Below are 21,989 nucleotides of genomic sequence, written 5' to 3'. Positions count from 1 at the left end.
TTAGCGCATTGAAGATCAATGATACCACAATGGAATTGCATTTCAAATAGGCGAGGAATTCTTCCTAATTCATTGGATTTGGTTTTTGAATCATTCCATTCATGAAGCCAATCTTGTTCTTGGCACTAAGAGCATTAGTCATTACTCTTCGCCAAGTCATGTTGTTGTCTCCATTAAGAAGACAATAAACAAACACTGTGCCAGGGCTATCAAAAGGATGTGGGTAGAAAGGTGAATTCTAATCACCAAAAGAGATCTGATCAGCTATGGTGAATATGGTGTTTCCACTCCTATTCATGGTCATCCTTGTTGACGTCAAAAGAAAAAGGGCAAAAAAAAACAAGGAGAATGAGACTGGAGTCAAGAAAGGTAAGACGAGAAGAAGAAGAGGACTAGAATCAAGAATCAAAAATTTCTGCAAGAATCAAAATTTTCTAAGAGGGCCTGTAGCTCTGATACCATGTAAAACTCAAAGATGCAGAATTGACAAAAAGAAAAGTTGTCATTCTTCATTAAAATAATCAGGTTATAGACAATTATTACAATGAGTTGATGTGGCATTTACAAAGGGAACAACCAAAACAGATCCACAACTGAATCCGTTACCGATTAACAGATGGTAACAAACTTATTCTCAAGCGTGAGGTTTATCACAGCTTCATCGCATAACTTCTCGAGTGAGGTTCATCGCAGCTTCAGCACAGAAGTAAAGTTCATCACAAGTTGCTTTATCGCAACTTGCGTCATCTGGGTATTCGCTCTAATAGTTTTGCTATTACTAAAACGTCAGCTGCAATGGCTTCAATAAATGAAGTCATCTTCGAGACAGATACAATGCATGCAATAATCATTGGCGTTGCCAAGGTGTTCCTTGCTGGTGTGCCTCGTGGCACCGAACCCTTAGTGACCTTGGTGGTGGTGAAGGTGACAGTCATGTTCGAGCTTTTGTTGGGACTCCTTGTGGGTGTCGATGAATTGACCTGGAGCCCCAATCAGCATCATAAATAACATTGCTGGGTCGAAATGTATGGATAACTTAGATATTGCTACGGGTACGGATTTACTTTGGAAATGTATGGATACAGACAAAAAAATATGAATACACTAGGGTAATACATAAAAATTTCATAATATATTATGATATTAAATTTAAGGTCAAATCATCATAAATAATGTATAAATACATAGAAAAAGTATATTTTAATGGTGTATATGAAAAAACTATATTACAATTAATATAATATGATGCATAGATATCATATAATTTTATTAATAATGTATCAATCAAGAGTACAAAATGCAAAACATTATTTTCCTATTATATTTTAATTATTATATCAATTATTTTCGATTTTACTATTTTTACTTTTTTACATTAACAAAGAGGTCAATCAAATATTAAATTCTCTATGTAAATTAAAATATCCATTAATAATTTATAAAATGTATAATCTCAACTTAAAATATATCAAATCAATTAAATTTTTTAAGATACATATCATATGCAAATTCATAATTTTTTACTTTCAAAATGATTATTCCAATATTATATTTTTATTCCTATAGTTTTCTAATTTAGTACATGAACTTTAAAACACGACAATCTAGTACTCGAACTTTCATTTTGCGACAATTTAGTACCCGGCATTAATTCACCATCAATTAGAAGACAAAAAGACCTAAATACCCCTCTACTATTTCAAGTAATGCAAGAATTCCCTATTGAAATTACAAAAATGACCCATCAACTATTTCGACCAATGCAAGTCGGAATTGTTCACACTTTTGAGATTCTGAAAACCAGCTCCCTCACGTTGGTGATGTCACCGCCAGAAAAGTTGAAATTGACGCTCGAACAGACATTGGAAAAGTTGAAGTCGAAGAATCCAATGTCGTTTTCAGAGAAGACGAAGAACACCAGAAAAAGTCAAATAAACCAGAAAAAGATCAACGAAGAACACCAAAAAAAAAATATCAGAAGAAGAGGAAGAGAGGAGAAGTGAAAATTGAAAAGATTGTATATTTTCGTACAGTGTTTTTTTTTTTAAATCATATCAACGAAGAACACCAGAAAAACATCACCCGCTCTCCTCCCTCTTCCATAGACTGGATTGATTTAGAGAACGGAAATGTGACCACTTGGTAAGGTTGGCCTTCCCCAAGATGATAGCTCCTGCTTTTCTCAGCTTCTTCACCACATCGGCATCACCAGGGACGATCGATCCTTCTAGCGCTAACGATCCCGTTGTTGTATCCAGCCTATCCTTGGTGGTGATGTTGTCCTTGAGAAGAATCGGAATCCCGTGCAGGACAGACAGGGACGACCCAACAGCTGACGCATTCATCTTTCGTTCCCAATTGGCCTTGTCAGTCTGATCTAGTGCATCGGGGTTAACCTCTAATACTCCACGGAGTACTGGGTTCAGCTTACGAATCTCTCTGAGATAGAACTCCACAAGTTTTCTCAAACTCAGCTGCTTCTGCTGGAAGGCCACCTAGAGGTCATGCACACTGGCTTCTCTGATAGGAAAATTGTCGACGGCAAGGTTTTTGCATAGACCTGAGATAGTCAGAACCAATAAGGCGGGCAAGAAGAACAAGCGATGGGGGATCTCACAGTGAAACAACATACCCGAATCCTGAGTGGACAAGGCTTACCTATTCACCTACTTCGGCTGGACATTGGACATTCTTTTTTTATGCTTCTGCTGGAGAGGAATCGGAGTTTTCACTTCCGTTTCCATAGATGGATCCGTCAGGGTTTAATTCTGGCTTATACGGCCGGGGTGGCGATTGAGCAACTGCAGTGGTCATCGACTCAGCCGGATTAGGTTGCGAAAGCTTTCTCGACTAAGCTGCAGATACTCAGGGTTTGAAAGCTTGGGTGGAGATTGAATTATATATTGAAAGATTGGAGATTTGTTATTGAAGATTATGGGGTTTGTTTCTTTGCCCTTTATTGCTTCTTGTTATCATCTTTCACATATACGATGTGTCTTTTTTCCCCTTAGTGATGGGTTATCACTATCTCTGATTTTAGTGGTGCTAACATAGTAACATGGGTCGGTCGGTTGTAGACTTGTAGTAACCCCTTAGTGATAGGTTACCACTATCTCAGATTTTGGGAAAGAAGATGAACAATGTCCAAGGGTAACTTTGACATTTTTAAAAGTCTTAAATGCACATGAGGTCATGTGATATACATAACTGACAGTCTATTAACAGTAGGTACTAGATTGTCACAAAATGAAAGTTCGGGTACTAAATTGGCACGCGGCCTAAAGTACAGGATACCTATCGGGAATTTCCCTTATTTTAATTGCATTTAAGTAATAAAAAAATTAAAATTATATTCATTTACATATAAACACAAAAGATGGAGTGGCATAGTGGCTTACAGGCATGGATGTTAAGCTTTCCTTAGATTTTTTATGCGAGTTTGAATCCTTCAACATTTCTTTTTCATAAGAATGTGCATTTGCAAGTCGCGGGTAGTATATTGTTCTATATCAGTCTCTATCGATATGTATCAACCGATATAGTGTGATACGGACCGATACACACCTGTATTGGCCTAATATGCACAACTGACAACATACATCTTCAGTTATAGCATATCTCGTACCGGACACTAATGATACCAATACAATACGCCCCCATATCAATTGTATCGTATCAATATTTCAATTATTGACACGGGCTGACTTGTGCTACTTTCAATTTATGTGAGAATGCATTGTTGAACCATGTTTTACTCATATTACAAGACACTTATGTTTGATTTGACTCTCATTCTCGTTCATTCTTTCCAATAATAAAGATGGTGTTAGGTTCCATTGCCATTTGTTAGAAAATCGATGCCAACTCAGCACCAAATAGGCATTTTCCCAATGGATTCTGAAATTTTGTTAAGATATTTATTGATAAAATGTTTTTCTCATGTTATCTAAGAGCCATTGTTGGAAGAAACACTAAGCAGTTTTTTACTATTCATCTTATGCAATGCTTAATGGCACCTAGCAGTTGTAAAGTAAGAAAAAAACATTTTGCCCCAATTTTCAAGGGACATTCATACAAAACATTTTTTAATAAATAATGAAACTGAACAACCCCAAAGTTCTAGAATGGACAAAACTCTATATTATATATAAAAGTGTGGATGTAGAGTGAAAGTTTTTTAAACTAAAATTACCATCTATTTCTTTGTTTGATAAAGGGTATAAATTTCTTTTTATTAGAACTTCAATGCCAGTTTTAATATCTACTAAAATGACCACATTTGTGTATTTAGTCTATCTCTAATTGTAAGGGTTGAAAATGTAACTTCAATTATTACTTTCCAGTTCATTTAATCCCCTCTCATTAAGTCTTATACTTAGGTATTAACTGGAATTTTCTCTTACTAAATCCTATATTTAAGTTATTTTTTACTAATAAATACTACTAATTACCATGGTTTTCAAAACGAGACCAGACCGAATGATCAAATTAGAAAAATCGGGAACCGGTCACTTGACCAGTTCCATTTCACCCCAAAACTGCTTTTTGGCAAAACAAACCATTTGGTGAGTGAATCATTGACCTAGGTGGTCAAACCATCAAATCGTTGACCCAAACAATGGTTTTTGGCCTTTTTTGTTTCTTTTTTTCTTTTTTTTTTTTATCAGAACAAGTTATCCGTTCAGACCATTCGACCGAGGAATGCAACCTAGCCCTGGAGCATTATCACTCATAGACTTAATATTGATCCTGTAGTTAGGCTTGTTAGACAAAAGAAACGCAACCTAGCCCCGGAGCGATGGAGGGCAGTCGACGAGGAGGTCGGGAAACTCCTTGCAACCGATTTTATCAGGGAAGTCCATTACCCGAGCTGGGTGGCCAACCCCGTTCTGGTGAAAAAGTCTAACGGTAAGTGGTGCATGTGCGTCGACTACACCGACCTGAACCGAGCTTGCCCAAAGGACTGCTTCCCCCTTCCCAGGATCGACCATCTAGTGGACGCGACCTTGGGGCACGAGCTGCTGAGCTTCTTGGATGCCTACTCAGGCTATAACCAAATCAAAATGGACCCAGCTGATGAGGAGAAAACGTCCTTCATAACCGAGTTCGGCCTGTACTGCTATGAGGTCATGCCCTTCGAGCTGAAGAACGTTGGGGCTACTTTCCAAAGACTTGTAAATAAGTTGTTTAAGCCACTTGTTGGCAAAAAAGTAGAGTGTTATGTAGACGACCTGGTCGTGAAAACCCAATTTTCACATGAATTAATACAAGATTTACACTCAGTCTTTGAAATCGTGCATAGATTTAATACGAAGTTAAATCCGAATAAGTGTGTCTTCGGTGTCACCTCGGGTAAATTCCTAGGGTACATCGTTAACCGACAAGGCATTGAGGCCAACCCAGACAAAATCAAAGCAATCCTAGAAATGAGACCACCCCGAAAGTTAAAGGAGGTTCAGAAGTTGAACGGTCGGCTAGCCGCCCTGAGCCGCTTCGTGTCCAAGTCAGCAGACCACTGCCTGCCCTTCTTTAAGGCCATAAAAAACAAAGGTTTTGAATGGACTAAAGAATTCCAGCTCGGGTTTGACGAGCTCAAAAGGCACCTGGCCAGCATCCCAGTCTTAACCCGACCCGAAGAGGGTGATGTTTTAGAGTTGTACCTCTCGGCGAGTGACGATGTGGTCAGCTCGGTACTAATAAGAGAAGTAGATCGGGTCCAATGACCCATCTATTATGTTAGTAAATTATTACAGGGAGCAGAAACTAGGTATCCCAAAATAGAGAAGTTAGCTTATGCACTGGTGATAGCAGCCCGAAAGCTCCGCCCGTACTTCCAAGCTCACACCATCGTTGTCCTTACTAACAAACCTCTAAGGCAAGTCTTGCTTAAGCCCGAGGTCTCAGGAAGGCTAACGAAGTGGGCCATTGAGCTCAGCGAATACGAACTCCAGTATAAACCGCGAACTATTATCAAGGCCCAATCCTTAGCAGATTTCGTCGCAATGTACCTTCAGTTCTGAGGTCCCTAGGCCAGTGGAACACGAGACCCCTAGTGCGGGCGAGCCCGGGTTCCCGGGCCGGTTGAACTCAATCCCCGTGAAGTAGAAACCAGCGCGGTATCTCTCCTAGTCAGGCCAAGCCCAAACTGGGATGAAGAACCCTGGATCCTTCACGTAGATGGCTCATCAAACCGGCAGGGTAGCGGAGCTGGGATCGTTCTGTGTGGGCCAAGCGGTGTGAAACTGGAGTACGCACTATGCTTTGAGTTCGCGGCATCCAACAACGAAGCAGAGTACGAGGCACTGATAGTCGGGCTAGACCCGGCAAGGGAAATGAAAGCCAAGCACGTCGTCGTCTGCAGTGACTCCCAACTCGTGGTAAATCAGGTTATGGGTGAGTACGAAGCCTGTGAGCCAACCATGGTAGCATACTTAGCCAAATTAAGAGGGGATCTGCTCAACTTCCGGTCATACTTCATCCAGCAAATCCCAAGATCAGAGAATGCCGAGGCCGATGCCGTATCCCGTTTAACCAGCACTGGCGATAACACCATGAGGACCGTGTATATAGAGGACTTGCCTCGGCCTAGCATTCTCAGGGGGGCAAAGGAGGTAGCTCCCATCGTTCAAGCAGAGCTGAGCTGGATTGATCCACTCACGAGCTTCCTGCTACATGGGACCCTCCCTGCAAATCGTAATGCTGCCAGGAGGGTAGAACGTCAGGCAGCCAAATACGTCATGATAGACGGACGGTTGTACCAAAGATCATACACGCTCCCTACCTACGTTGTCTGCGACCCTCGGAAACCGAGCTCGTCCTCTGCGATACTCATGAAGGCCTGTGCAGCGAACACTTAGGGGGTAGGGCCCACGCTTAGAAAGCACTACGACAAGGGTATTACTGGCCAACGATGAAAACAAATGCAACTAAGCTTGTCAAAACATGCGACAAATGTCAGAATCACGCCAACATCCACCACCGGCCTGCTGCCGACCTAAAATACCTCACTAGCCCATGGCCATTTGCACAATGGGGGATTGACCTACTCGGACCATTCCCAACAGCAACAGCACAGAGGAGGTTCTTAGTAGTGGCAGTGAACTATTTCACAAAGTGGGTCGAAGTTGAACCTCTCACATCAATTACAACTCGGAACGTGCAGAACTTCTTTTGGAAGAACATAGTGTGTCGCTTCGGATTACCTTGGGTACTGATCTCCGACAATGGTAAGCAGTTCGAAGACATCAAGTTCCAAAACTGGTGTCGAGACATGGGAATTCAGTAGAACTTCACCTCGGTGGCGCATAGGGCTATCCTTCGAGGACTAAAAGCGCACCTGGACCGAGCTAAGGGACTGTGGACGGACGAGTTGCCCAGTGTACTATGGGCCTACCGTTCCACGGAAAAGACTGCCACAGGAGAAACCCCCTTTAACCTTACATACGGCACCGAAGTAGTCATTCCAGCCAAGATTGAAGTCCCTTCGCTGCGATTAGAAGCTTATGAGGACAGGGCAAATGAAGACGAGCTACGTACCAACCTCGACCTGCTTGACGACGTAGGGGACCTCGCATACATAGGACCGTGGCTTATCAACAAAGGGTAGCTCGGTATTATAACGCCAGGGTCAAAAAGCGGACTCTCCGCATTGGCAACCTGGTTCTCCGTAAGGTTATGGTGCCTAAGCCCGGCGTTGGCAAGCTCAGTCCGAATTGGGAAGGACCCTACCAAGTAAAACGAGTACTCAGGGAAGGAACATACGAGCTCGAAACCCTAGAAGGGAAACAAGTACCTCGAGCATTGAATATTGTCAACCTAAGACAGTATTACCTATGAGTAATGGAGTAAACTGTGGATCACTCTCAGGGCTCAAGGGCCAAAAGGCAATTCGGGCAGTTCGAGCTCAAGTAGCCACCTCTATGGCACGAATGAACTTAAAGGGTTGAAACGCCAAGCTGACCAAGGAGCTCAACACCATAGCACACTGCACCGAGGGCATGAGCAGACCATTAGACCCTACAACGCTAAACCCACCTCGGTACGTCACAAGGCAGTTCAGGCATACGCCTTACTATACCTTACTATGTTAATCACCTTAGTATATGTCACAAGGCAGTTCGGGCATACGCCTTACTATGCCTTACTATGTTAATCACCTCAGTATACGCCATAAGGCAGTTTGGGCATGTGCCCTACTATGCCCTACTATGTTAAACCACTCCGCACACTCAACCATGATAAACTCGGATAAAGCAGTACTTAGAAATATCACTTGGAAAATGGTCAATTTCATTAACAGATAAAGTTTGTACAACGAGTTCAACAGAAAAGAAAAACAACAAAGTACAAGGGCTGAGCTCGCTGGCTCGAAGTACAAAGGTAATTACTTCGGGGGCTCTCCACCCCCGCGTGAGACCTCCTCAAGAGCTTCGGGCTGGTCAGGGGTTTCTTCGTCACAACCCTCCTCCTCTAAGTCCGGGTCCTCCGCTGCTTGATGAGCTATCTCGACCGTGATTCGCGAGGTGGTGATGGCGCTTGTATCGAGCTCGGGGTACGTATGCCTTATCAGCCACCTGCTAAGCTTGAACCCCTTGCAATAGGCCTCCCCCAGAATGGCATCAAACTTATCAAACTGGATGTAGTCAGTGACAGCTTTGGCCATCGTCTCCTCTATCGCCTGAGTGAAGATCTCAGTCTTCTCTGCGATGTCCGCCTTGAGGTACTCCACCTCGTGCAAAAGAACCTTCTTATTTTCCTTAAGCCCTTCCGCCTCTACTCTAAGGGCATCCAGCTCGCCTTTCAGAACGACCTTCTCGCATGTCAACTCCACTTTAAGGGCCTCCATCTCGCCCTCAGCTCGTTATTCTCATGGGCCAGCTCATCCTTCTCCACCGTAAGCATCGTGATGACGCCCCTCTGGGCCATGGCACCGCTCTCCAACCGATGGATCTGCTCATGAGCTATCCTCAGTTCAATATGGGTAGAGCGGGAAGACTCCTCGGTAGTCAAAGTCCGCTTCAGGTTCCTCTCGGACTGATGGGTAAGGGCATGCATGGCGGAGTTTGCCTGACAAAGAGGTTAGTTAGTACCAAAGAAGCGCAAATACAAAAGGAAAAGAAAAGGAAGGGAAGAAAACTTACCACCATAGTGTGGGTGGTAGCCCGGGCTCCAAGCTGTGTAGGGTTGAGCATATGAGGCCAAACCGAAATCTCTTCGGTGTAAGTGGCCCCCTTGCTCTTCCGAAGACCGCATTGGGGGAGCAGGATGCTTCGGCCCCCATTCGGACTCCCCGAACGAGAGGCAGCCATCTCGGTTGTGTGAATGGGCTCGGCGGAGACTTTAGCTACAACATTAGCAGCTCCAGTGGCAACCTCAACCTCAGCTACCGGTCTCACAACGGCCTCAACCGAGGCCTCGGGCTCCCTAGGCGGTAGGGACTCCTCCAAGTATCGGAGGGGCCCCAGGGAGCTCGTGCTCAGAAATTGGAGCCGGTGGAAGTTGGGGTTCAGGAGTGGGGGCAGGTGGTGACTCGACACGAGCTCTCTTGGCAGCCCGCTTCTTCCTCCCCTTTGCTTAAAGAGCCGATCTCCCTTGAGTTTGTCTGCCTAAACAACTAAGGTACTAACTACCTACCCGGGCTCAAGCCAGCCTGGAAAAGCATACCCTATTTGATATAATCTCTAAAATCGCAGCCGACCTCAGCCCACGACTGGAATGTCTCCCTGGTCTTCCTGTCGAGTATGACGCCAGGGTCTTGGATAGCCACCCTCCAGTGAGTAGGGAAGGGCCACCCCGCGGGATTTTGGACTACAAAGTAGTCCTGCTTCCAGGCCGGGACCTTACTAGGAAGCTTGCGCATTAGCTTAAAGCCCGGGTAGGGGGACAAGTAGTAAGACCTCCTATGCTCGGGGAGAACACATGAAACGCTCTTCTTGATGGTGAGGATGGAGCGAAGTATGTCCAAGTTAAGGGGCATGACATACTCATAACAAAGAGAGATGGTCCCGACCACGTTACGGACCAAGTTCGGGTGAAGCTGGTCGATCATAACGTTGAAGTGTTTTAGGACCTCCACTAAGAGTGGGTGGAAGGGAAAGCCTAGCCCGGCTATGAGCTGTTCTCGGAAGATCACGACCTCATCAGGGTCATGCTCCCACGGGAAGTTCCCCACAGGTAAACTGTAGGTGTACTCCCTTGGCAAGTTATATTGCCGAATGACTTGGCGGAGCCTCTCCAAGGTCATGGTGGAGGGCCCGAACCTATCTGGAATCTGAACTCGGTGAGAGGTGGATGCCTGGTGACCCGAGGCCTCCCGTGCCTCGAGAGACTGGACTTTGGTAGGGTTACCCTGAGCCGAGGTACCCACCTCGGGCATCTTGGGCTCATCTAAAAGGCTATCAAAAGAAGACATAATCGAAACTAAGGAAGAGCTAGGGTGACTCACCAAAGAAAAATAAGACCGGATTGGAAAGGAACTAACCCGATCTGAAGGTTTTGGACGCGAGCTGAAGGCTTTTAATGCGAGCTCAAGACTACAGTTGAATGTTTGTGGTGAAGGTAAATGACCAGGACCCCCGCTATTTATAGCCACTATCCGTGGGCATCAACAGTTGAGATCGAAACAATCTGATGGCTCTCATGAAAACTGGCTACGCGACCTTCGAGGTGAAATCAGTTTAGTGCGTTTTTTGACGTCCGCTGAGTCTATAAGTCGCGTGACATCCGCGCATAGACCATACGCGACCCGAGCTGGCCTGGTGGAACCGAGCAGAAGACCGGTCCAACCTATGAGCTGGCAGACGAGAAAGTTTGGACTCCGAGCCAAATCCACTTGGCAGACTGCGGACTCCCCGCGCTAGGTCAACACCCCTAGCACGGGGAGTGGGGGGCAATTGATGTAGGGTGATTTGGCCCGACCTCGTAGCACGGGGACACATGGACATGACCTAACATAAGTGACAACTCAGTATGACAGCCTGGCCACTACTCGGCGCAGCAAGCTCGCCCAGGCCCGGTCAAACAACTCGTCGGGTGTTATAGCTCATTGAGAAGCCAGGCGCCGCTCGCCCCAAACCTGAGGATGGATCCCCCGAGCTCCCCCTTGCAAAGGGACCCGAGCTCCTCCTGGGACCTGAGCTCCTCCTAAGGGACTCCAAGCTCTCCTTTCCTAAGAAGGAAGCACCCCAACTTTTGGCTAAGTGTCCTGAGGGAGAAACACCTCAGGACAGCACCATCAAGACTCCTGCTCGTACTTGCTCAAGGCTCGCCTCTAGTACGGACACCTCGGTGTACCTCGGTGCCTCAGTGCAAGGAAAACCTGCCCCAGGTGGTTCGGTGCATGGTAGCTCGGCAGACTGCAAGGAGATTTGCCTGACATCCGTACCTACCGGATCCGGTGGTAGTGCTCGGATCCCTTGCCAGGTGGCATTCTGTCTGTTGTCTCTGAAAGGCATGGCCCTCCTGACATCCGTGCCCTGTAGTAGCAGCCTGTGGTGGCAGCCTACACCTGCCACCTCTGCCCAGTCAGTAACGGCTAGGGCAGTGACGGTTACGCCTGATGTGACTGAGCTCCGGTATAAAAGGACCCTGACCCAAACAAAGCAAAGGTATTGAAGCTTAAGCACTTTCAACACTCTTACTCTATGTTCTTTCTTTGAGATTTCTCCAGTTCTAACTTAGCCATCGGAGTGTTCCCACCGGGAGAGCTCCCAAAGAATCCTTCACCTTCTTCTTCCTCTCAGGTGCCGCCCGTCCGAGCTAGAAGCCAAGTCACAGCCAGCTAGGAGTGCCCAGATTGTGCAGCATCAATGTCTATTAGCATAAATTTTCACAATAAGTGGACCATCAGCCATCAACTAAAAAAATATATATGCCAACAGTTTGAATTTTGGATGTCTAGACTAACCATCAATGATTATTTTTCATGCTACATACTAAAAAGAAATGAATTAGAAATCAAATTCATTATTCATGAAAAGAATTTTATAACCAAATGCTCTAACAATTTTCGTTCTTTTCTAAAATGAAGCCCGTAAGTATAGATTTAACGGATAGAACAAAATACAAAGTTTTGTACAGAGGGAATAAAAGGAGGATACTGAGATAGCAAAATATGATCCTGCGTAGTGTGTTTACTCCAATTAGCTATTTTATGCGTAGGAATGTTATAAATCCTATTAATAGCTAGAAACTTGATAGAGCAAAAGAAAGAAAAAAGATTGGTCATTGATGTTAAAAGTCCCAGAGTCGACCAATGTAAAGAAGTTCTATTCTTGAGTGCATTAACAACTAACTGAGAATTTGAACATATCAAAATATTGGACTTCTCTGGTTGGCGTCCTCCACTGATTTCAAACATTTTCTGCCTCTTGTAATTCTCAAACACTCCAATTGTGCATTTAGTATAATAACTCCAAAAGAAAAGGAAGATTGATTAATTTTCCCTGCATAAGTAAATATGATACAATCAATAAGTAGATTAATATGTAGGCATAGCCATGAGGGAAAATCCTGAGTTGAATTGGAATTTGTTTGAATCCAAAATCCTATTAAAAATAGTATTAACTTTTCGAATAATCCAAACATTAGAAATAGTGGAATCCTTGAAAACTTTTTCATTGTGCACAAATCAAACATACTATAAAGCAATGGCATACCAGCTAAGAATTTTCCTAAATTCGGACTTGTTTGAATTTTTTTGTTCAAGATCAATTATACAGTTAACCCAAGTAGAATGAGATGTGCTACTTAAGGTTATGTTCTAAGGAGAAGCAAATAGAATAGATTTTGTGAAAGAGCATTCAAGAAATAAATGATTTCTGGATTATTGTGACAAAAAGCATAGGTTTGATCTTGATTTCGGAACAGAATTTTCTCCTTTACAAAAGATAATCATGTATAATATGCCAGAGCAACAGTTGATAATGAGGAGGGCAAGGAAGACGCCAAATCCATTTAATACAAGATTTGAAATGGTCAGTTAGTTGAGGTAAGTAATCCTGAAGTAAGTCTTTATAAGCAGCTGAAGTTAGGAATTTTCCTGAGAAATGTTTAGTCCAAATCCAAGAAATAGAAGTATTTGAAGGAAGGATAGGAGTATTAAGAATTTGAGAAGTTTGGATGCTATCAAAAAAGTTTGGATTAAAGAGATATTCCAAGTGCCATTATGTATAAGATCAGTGAAAGTAAGATTTAGTAACTGAGCAGGAATAGGACGATTGATCATGTAAAAATTATCATTGTTTTCGATCCAGGCAACTTGGAAAATCTTATCCATACATGTTTCTGAGACTAAAAAACCGACCTCCTGAAGCAGATTTTGAATTTTTATAGCAATAGATTTCCAAAAATAAGAACTGGATTTAGAAATTGATTAAGGAAAATTTTCATTCTGAGGAAGGTATTTAGATTTCCATAATTGAGCCCACAATTTATGCTGCTCATTAAGGTAACACCAAGCAAGTTCTTTTGCAAAAGACTAAGTTAATTAACTTGATTTCTCTGAATCCTAGTCCACCATAAGATTTAGGAATAGCTAATTTATGCCAAGAACACTAGTGATAGGGATAAGGGTTAGTATCTGATTTATACCACCAAAATTTTTTTATGATATCATCAATAGCAAAAATGGTTTTTTGGGGTAATTGTGCTACAGTCATGGTATGATTAGGAATGAAATGAAGTACAAATTATATAAGAATTCTTTCACTCGCTTGACTAATAGCTGAAGCTTTCCAAGTATTAAGCTTATTTCTAAGATTGTCCAGAAGGAAAGAAAGCTGAGAATGTTTATTTCTATCCCAAATCAAATGAAGACATACGTATTTAGAATTTTTAGGAAGATTCTTCATTTGGAGTTGTCTCTAAATCATTCTTCGATGTCTAGGATGGGTATTCTTACTAAAATAAATTCCATATTTTTCCAAATTAACTAACTGCCTTGAGATATTTTGAAACCTATGAAGAATAACTTTGAGAGTATCTAGTTCATCTCAGTAACTTCTTAGGAATAAAAGAATATCATCATCAAAAAGTATATGAGAAATAGTGGAGGCTCTAGATGTGATTTGTAATCCTTGGAGTTGGTTCTCATTTTTGGCTTTGAAAATCATCTGAGTTATGCATTCCATGGCTAGAATAAAAAGATAGGGGGATAAAGGGTCTCCTTATCTAAGACCCCTGGTGGGTAAGATTTTACCCTTAACAGTACCATTAATAAGAATTAGAGTATGATACAGAAGAGATGCATTCTAAAATGATTTGACTGAAATCCTAAGAAAATCCTAAGGCTTTTAAAACTTCAAGAATAAAAGACCATTCAAGTATGTCATCGGCTTTTGCCATGTCTAATTTAATAGTCACATAGTCTGTACCCCGCTTGTGATGTTTTAGATAATGAATACTTTCATGGGCAATAATAGTATTATCTACCATTTGCCTTCCTAGAATAAATGTTGATTGATTGGCTAGAATCTTTAAAATGATTTTATATAGAACATTACAAAGGCTGATGGGATGATAGTCTTGAACTTTAGTACATAAAGGTATGATTGAGACGTCTCAATAACTTATTATTTTGGAAAAAATCCTTGGCAAAGTCTATTATTTCATTGCCCATCAAATCCCATTGTTCCTTTTAAACTAAAGCAGGCATCCATCTGGTCCTAGAGATTTTAGGTTGCCTATACTAAACAGAGCTAATTTAATTTCTTCCTCAGAAGGAATAGTAGTAAGATTCCAATTATCTTCCTCCATAATGATAAGGGTGAAAATATTGTTAATAAAAGCCATATCATCTAAAGGGTGATGGGTAAAAAGATCTGAAAAAATAAGAAATGAAAATTTATGCACTGTTTTTATGATTTGTTACCCAAGATCCTTGACAGTATTTAATGCCTTGAATTCCTCCATAATTTATGCACTGTTTTTATAATTTGTATTTTTATCTCCCATGTTTAGCTAGAGTTGTCTAGATCTTTGTCACCTAAAACTTTCAATGTGAGGTTGAGTATCATCATAATTTTTGTATAAAGACATAATTTGATTCTGATCCCAAGGTATAGATTGTTCCACTTGGATAATCTAGGATTCTAATTCATTAAATCTAATATGGGGATTAGTGAACATTGTTTTTCTCTACTTAATCAAGTTAAGTTTAATATGATCCATTCTCAAAGAAAGATGATAGGCAGCATAACCTATGATGTGACAATCCCAACCATTCAAAATTTCAGATCTACAAGATTCATCTAGTAGACACATTTCATAGAATCTAAATGGTTTTGGATACTATTTGGAGAAATGTCCAGAATTAGAGGATGGTGGCCAGATCCCCAATGAGCCGCCAAAGATAGATTTGCATGTGGAAAGGCTAAAATCCAGTCAAGAGTGGCTAAAGGTCTATCCAGGGTTCTATTAACAAGACCAATAGATCTTTTATTAAACCAACTCAATCGGCCAACTTGAATGTGGATTTCAAAAAGATTTTGGTCTAGAATTAGGTGAAAGTTTTGAGTGGATGTAAGCCTAGAGGATTGGTCAAAAGATGAAGGGTCTTGAATTGCAACACTATCTATTTCATTAAAATCACCAATAAGTAAGAAAGGTAGATTGACCGATTGTAATTCCTGATTAAGTTTTGACCAGAAATTATTCCTATGGGATTTTATAGATGGTCGATAAATAAAACCAAGTAACCAGTTATCTAAAAGAAGAAGAAAATATATTCTGAGAAAAACATACCTTGAATGAGTCAAAAAGGTAGAGACACTGATACCAGTTTTCCAAAAGATAGCAATCCTCTAGCATGTCCTTTAGGAGGAATTAGATAATAATTAGAATAATGAAAACAATTAGCTAATGATTGCATTTTATCTGAGGGAACTTTGGTTTCACAAAGAAATATAAAATATGGATTATAATTTCTAACCAAAACTCATATTCTTTGAACTGCCTTAAGATACTCGGCCCCACAGCAGTTCCATCTCATAATCAATATTGACAGTCTTGTGGTTATTGTTGGGGGGTAGCTACCACCGCCCTTTTTAGAAAAAAACAAATAAGAAGATAAAAGAAAGAAACTAACTGGTTCTGTCGCACTTACATAGGTATTTTCCTTGGTCAGTAAGCCTTGGTTTTGATTAGTCAGATAATTGTTAGTGTCCATGGTAGAATGAACTATAGAAAGGATTCTCTCAATCTGATTATTTCAGGTGGAAGACTCAGGTCTATCATAGATAGGAAGGTCAGTAGAGTCTTCAACCTCAAGGTGTTGCAAGAGGTTTATCCAAGGTCATTTACCTCTAGAAGGAGAAGTTCACATCGTATCCAAAGACAATAGATTGAAGAGGGTAGTCTGGGTGTGAAGTACTAACTGAAAGGTTTCAAAGGAAACTCTCATGGAAGAATGAACAACAGAAGAAGGATCTGACATAGAAAAGGAAGAGGTGACTCTTGCCAAGGTTGAACTTGTGGGAGTAGTTGTTTGACAGGGTTGAGAAGGGGTGTAACAGGTGAAGCAGAAATTGGGGGAGGTCTTACAGTATCTAGTTGAATAGGAATGTTAACAAACTCACGAAAAGAAGGGTCAGGGAGATGTATGGATCGCTGGTTAAAATATTGCTCAAACGATTGACCAGTGACGTGGGAAAGATTTTGTGAGCATTTGCGATAAAGATGGCCAACTTGGCCACAGAGATAGCAAGTTGAAGAGAGATCTTCATATCTAAAAACTACCCAGTTCAAAGCACTGCAAAAAGAATCTATTTTAAGAGAATGATCAATTGTTGAATATAGTTTTGAATAACCATAATATGATGAATAGGGCCTATACGCTCAAAGATGGGTCTACCTATTGAAAGAATTTCGTAAGGAAGATCATGAAGTTAGACCCAAACCTCAATTTGATTCAGTTGTCATTCATGTTGCAATGTCCCAGGAACCAAAGGTTTAAGAACAATCCATTGTCCATTAAGTATCGAAAGGCCATTATCTCTTATGCGAATAAAATCCTCTTCATATCTGAAACGTAATCTAAAATGACCTCAGAAAACTGATCAATAAAACAAGAAAACAATCGACAAATAAAGGAGAAGTTCCAACCGTTTTGAAGATTTTCAGGAATATAAAGACATGTATCAACAAAATCAATCCTAGAATATTATTGGCATGAAGCATGTTTTGAAAAACTTTATTCAAAGCATCTAAGTCATCCATACTTGGGAACAGAAGAGGAAGAAAAGTGGAAGAAGAAAAGCAAAGAGCAGGATAAACAGAAAGACTAGAAATAAGCGAAAACAAAGAAGAGAAATTTGAGAGATAGAAAATGATTACAAATCTTGTAAATAAAAATAAAATAAAATAATTAGAAAAGAAGACGTTTGTCACCGATGGCAACCAAAGAACAGAAAGACCAGAGATATTAGTTATATCAAATAAATGTTCTAAAGTTCAATAAGACATTAAGAAAAGACTTGCTAAAAATAAATAGGAATAGAACTCTTCTTAGTTCAAAAATAAAACCAGACAACCAAAAAGGTGTTCAGTAAGTTAAGATGCAACTAAAACAAGATACCTAAGAAACTAGAAAAGAAAGTTACTGGTTCAAGATGGAAACTAGATCTAACTTAGTTTAACAAGAGTAATAACGCTTAGTGGTGCAGTAAATGGTGATTTGCATAGTATCCTTCTACTCACAGAGCTTCGCTCTCTTCGCTAGCTGCTAGTTAGTAGAAGCTACATGCTTTTCACCATTTCCTTGTATTCATTATTTTATTAGTCACGCAACTCGACGAAAATACAAACGGCTATTTATCGATAGAGAAGATGGGTGCAAACCACAGGAGGTAATGACCTTCTGATTAAAACTATGGTTTTACTACGCTTAAGGGATAGGACCACAGGCGGTAGCTGTTTATAATCTAATTGCCTACGATGATAAAAGCAGACAGTGCAGAAAAACCAACCATGACAGCCTGATAGAACAGTTTTTATGAATATTAGTAGGTAGCACTGTAAGTTCAAATAGAAGATTGTTTTCCACTAAAAAACTTCTCCACATTCATACGTCTTCAACAAGCACACTGAATCAGCACAGTTTAGATTTGCTGTTGATAATCTCGCATTGCCCCTCTTTGACAGAAGGCACAAGCACCTTAAACCCCATCCCGGATTACGACCTTCAAGAGACACCTCCAGTTGTCTTCTCTAGGAGAAGCTAAATCCTCACTGCTGAGCACACTGTACCCTTTGCGCACCACCATGAGCATCCTCATCTTCTTCGTAGGCCTCTTGGGCTTGAGCTTGCTTCCTCCGCATCTCTTCCTCAATGTTGACATCATGCAGTGTTGTCTCCTCACACTCATCCAGCTCCATGTCCGTCAGCTGCTGGGATGTTCTCGGTGGGAGCACGGCCTCCAACGCCTTGCACTGCTCCATGGTCAATGAGTCCGGGAACTCAACTGTGAAGTGAACGTACAGCTTCCCCCTCATGAATGGCTTCTGGTACATTGGCATGCCTTCATCATTGATTGCCTTGAATTGATCTGCATATCAAAAGCACCAAGGACATTAATAATCACCACCTTCATCTCTACTTTTTTTCCCAGACTGGATAGAGCGAGCACTCAGAGAAAAAATGCAACCTATAGCTTACCAGGCTTCACTACTTCCCCGGGGTTAGATTTAATGAGGAGCTGCCTGTTATCCAAGTGAGTCAGTACAAACTGGAATCCACACAAGGCCTCAGTTAGAGACAAGGTGTGCTCATAGAAGATATCATCTCCCTTTCTCTTGAACTTGGGATGTTCCTTCTGCTGCAGAACGAAGACTATATCCCCTGTGATTGTGTCAGGCTGCACAAGAACACCATTGAAGACAAAATTGAGTCTATTACAGAGGCCAACAAAACAGATGTGCCATGGGCAACAACAGTGTTAACTACAATGCACTACATACCGCCTCATCAGCCTCTCCTTGGAACGTTATTCTCTGTCCATTCTGCATACCCTTGTCAACAATGACCTCCAGCACCTTCTTCTCTTGAACGACTTTCTCACCTTTGCACTGTGGGCACCGGTCCTTGTCGTTGATGGTCTCCCCAGTTCCTTTGCACTCATTGCAAGGGTGCTGCATCTGCTGAATCATTGAGGGGCCAAGGTGCCTGATGGAAACCTTCATACCAGATCCTTGACAACCAGAGCATTTCATGGAAGCACCCGATTTTGATCCTTTGCCCTTACACTTGGAGCATATCACGTTCCTGGAAAGCGAGAGTTTCTTAGATGTGCCCATGTATAGGTCCTCCAAAGAGACTTTCAGAGGATGGATAACATCCTCTCCCCTTCTCTGCCTTCGTCCCCTGCTGCTACCACCACCTGATCCTCACAAAACAATCCCAGTCCCGAGTTTAACAATACGCCAATCAATCAACAATAATTTCCCACAAACAAACAATGAACTGACTAAACCATCTAACCTCCAAATGGGCTGCCACCAAAGAAGGACTGGAAGATGTCAAATGGATCATGGCCACCTCCTCCTCCACCCATTCCTTCCTTGAGAGCGTCCTCTCCATATTGATCATATATTTCTCGCTTATCCGGGTCGCTCAGAACCTCATAAGCCTGAGCCAACTCCTTGAACTGCAATCAAAAAAATCACACTTTCAAATTCCAGTGTTCCAATTAAATTGCAGCTAGATGCAAATGAGAGGGATCGATCGATAATAAAAGGTCCTCCCCATTCAAAAGCTAAAGAAATTTTCCACAATTCATACATCCTCAGCTGTAAGATATACCGGTTAAGAAGGCATCACAGGACAAACAGTGGGCTAGAAAACATCTAAGACATTAGTAGGGTTCAAACCTACCACCCAAATCCCAGGCCCAACAGACCCGACAAACCTAAACCAAAACGAACACCTTCGTAGGTATTACTGCAGAAGAAGGCATCCAAAATACCAAATTGTTGTGATCACCTTGTAAACAGGAAGTTCAAAGCCCATTGACTGGATGAGATGATTAAACCCAACACCCACTCAATCACCCACCTACCCCAACCTAACAGACCGCGGATCAATCTACAATTCAACAACAAATCACCCGTAATATGTTCATATCATCCCCCTAAAGCTATTAAAAGAACAGATTCCTTTCAGAAACGTTGTTACAATTGACCAAAATCGAACAAATAACAATGCGATCCAAACCCACCTAGACCATTCCTATCAGAACAAAATTCAGGAAATTTTCAAACTTCGCAATAAAATAATAATAAACAAGAGAACAGAACTTCCATAACGCAACATCAGAAACTGAAGAATGACCAACAACACAAAGAGCATAACTACAGTACCTTCTCAGGATCTCCTCCCTTGTCCGGATGATTCTTAATGGCCGCCTTCTTGTAAGCCTTCTTCAAGTCTTCCTGCGAAGCATTTTTCGAGACCCCGAGAATCTCATAGTACCTGGTATTGTCACTTTTCTTAGGCGCTCTTCCGAACATCTTCCCTCAATATCAAAATCCCAACAGAAAAAAGGAAACCTTCCTTTCTCCAAGCGATCAAACGACCAGAACCAGCAGATCAAGCCTTCAAACTCCAACCTTTCAATCAAACCTCACACAGCCAAAACCCTAGTTCCGGTCAAAAACCCTCACGACTTCACAGTGTAGTTGAAACTTGAAAGAGCCACTCGATCTGAGATCGATTTATCCGTTAGCGCAGATGAATCCCTAATAACGAAGGGAAGACTCCAGCGATCGGCTGGTAGCCGGAGCTTCGAGAGCTTCGAGAATTGAGAGCCACGGGCACGCAAAAAGGCGACAGAGGCAATGACTGATGACTGTGAATATATACGGGGTCACGTCTTTTGTTTTACAAATCGACGGTTGATGTTGCTCTTCGAGCCCTGATCTGTTGAAAGCAAATTGTGTCTGTACACACTGAGATCTCGACATCCAGCCGCACATCTAGAACATTTCCCATACTAGTACAAGAGATGGTCCCGATGTACGGTTAGATGCCGTCTCTGGTCTCTCTGCGTATTGGCACGCACTTCCTCTTCATCTGAAACTAGAAGTTAGGTATTGACCGCCAACGAAGACTCTGGAATTCTTTCCTATTTCTTTAACGAGAGAAAAGAATATTAGCCGTTGGATGATTTTTAATTTGACGGCTGTAAACTTTATTCTAGACACTTCTTGGAGAACTACTCACTCGCTGGGGTTCGAGAAGGTATCACACTTTGTGCGTGCTTTTGGGCATGGATATATGCGGAATTCGTTATCAGGTATTTACGAAAGCACCCTTTCGCGGGAAAATGTAGATATTATTCAATACGACGAGGACCACCGTGAAAGTAGTTGCATCGTAATTAGCATCCTTTATTCTTCTTTATTTTGTGGATACATAAACTACGCCTTCACGTATATATATTTATATATGTTAAAATAAAGCAATGAAGGAATTTTTTCCTTTTTTTTTATTATTGTATGTCATATTTTTAAAGAATCAATGAGACTATCTCCTTTTTCAATAATCTCTTCTCTTAAAATTTATCTTAAATTACCTCCTCCACTTTCTCCTAAACAATCTTCAATTTCTATTTATCTCCTAACTTATTTCTAATCTATTTGAGAATTTTCTCCAAATTATCTCTAATTTTTATTTATCCTCTTTGCCACCTTTTATCTATATCTATCTAAAGAAAGTCTAAATTAAAAATTAAAAATTATTTAAATATTTTAACAAATTATATGATAATTTTAAAATATTTATTAAAAACACAAAAAAATAATTATAATAGATTTAATAATATTCATATTATTAACAGATTTATATTTCTACAAAATTCATTAAGAAACTATGTACTAATAATATAAATTATGATTTTTCAGATTATTCAAATTAAATATTATTCAAACAACAGAAATTTAACATTACAAAATAAAATATTATTTCGATATTTCAATAACTAAATGTCTTAAATAAT

The 21,989-nt window shown here is 41.2% G+C and overlaps 1 protein-coding gene and 2 long non-coding RNA genes across 3 annotated transcripts; all 3 read right to left on the bottom strand.

The window, feature by feature from the left end:
- Window positions 1–1,662: 1,662 nt before the first annotated feature.
- LOC148871386 (uncharacterized) lies at window positions 1,663–2,898 on the bottom strand. The gene is made up of 2 exons (XR_016108024.1): window positions 2,659–2,898; window positions 1,663–2,560 (listed from the first exon to the last, which is right to left on the bottom strand). It is a non-coding gene; the product is annotated as an uncharacterized LOC148871386 (long non-coding RNA).
- Window positions 2,899–12,197: 9,299 nt separating this feature from the next.
- Window positions 12,198–17,020, bottom strand: LOC148871385 (uncharacterized). Its single transcript, XR_016107329.1, has 3 exons — window positions 16,896–17,020; window positions 15,742–15,810; window positions 12,198–12,443 (listed from the first exon to the last, which is right to left on the bottom strand). It is a non-coding gene; the product is annotated as an uncharacterized LOC148871385 (long non-coding RNA).
- A 945-nt stretch (window positions 17,021–17,965) lies between these two features.
- LOC148871384 (dnaJ protein homolog) lies at window positions 17,966–20,822 on the bottom strand. Its single transcript, XM_088970310.1, has 5 exons — window positions 20,353–20,822; window positions 19,475–19,640; window positions 18,955–19,373; window positions 18,653–18,851; window positions 17,966–18,542 (listed from the first exon to the last, which is right to left on the bottom strand). Exons 1-5 carry the CDS (start codon window positions 20,500–20,502, stop codon window positions 18,223–18,225), a joined length of 1,254 nt encoding a protein of 417 aa, XP_088826436.1. The 5' UTR covers window positions 20,503–20,822; the 3' UTR covers window positions 17,966–18,222.
- Between the last annotated feature and the right edge of the window lie 1,167 nt (window positions 20,823–21,989).

Source organism: Nelumbo lutea, chromosome 2 (genome assembly GCF_056320005.1).
Source record: "Nelumbo lutea isolate HS-2025 chromosome 2, American lotus-T2T, whole genome shotgun sequence".
Lineage (NCBI taxonomy): Eukaryota > Viridiplantae > Streptophyta > Magnoliopsida > Proteales > Nelumbonaceae > Nelumbo > Nelumbo lutea.
Note: the sequence above shows the minus strand (reverse complement) of the source record. Positions and strands in the feature narration are given on the sequence as shown.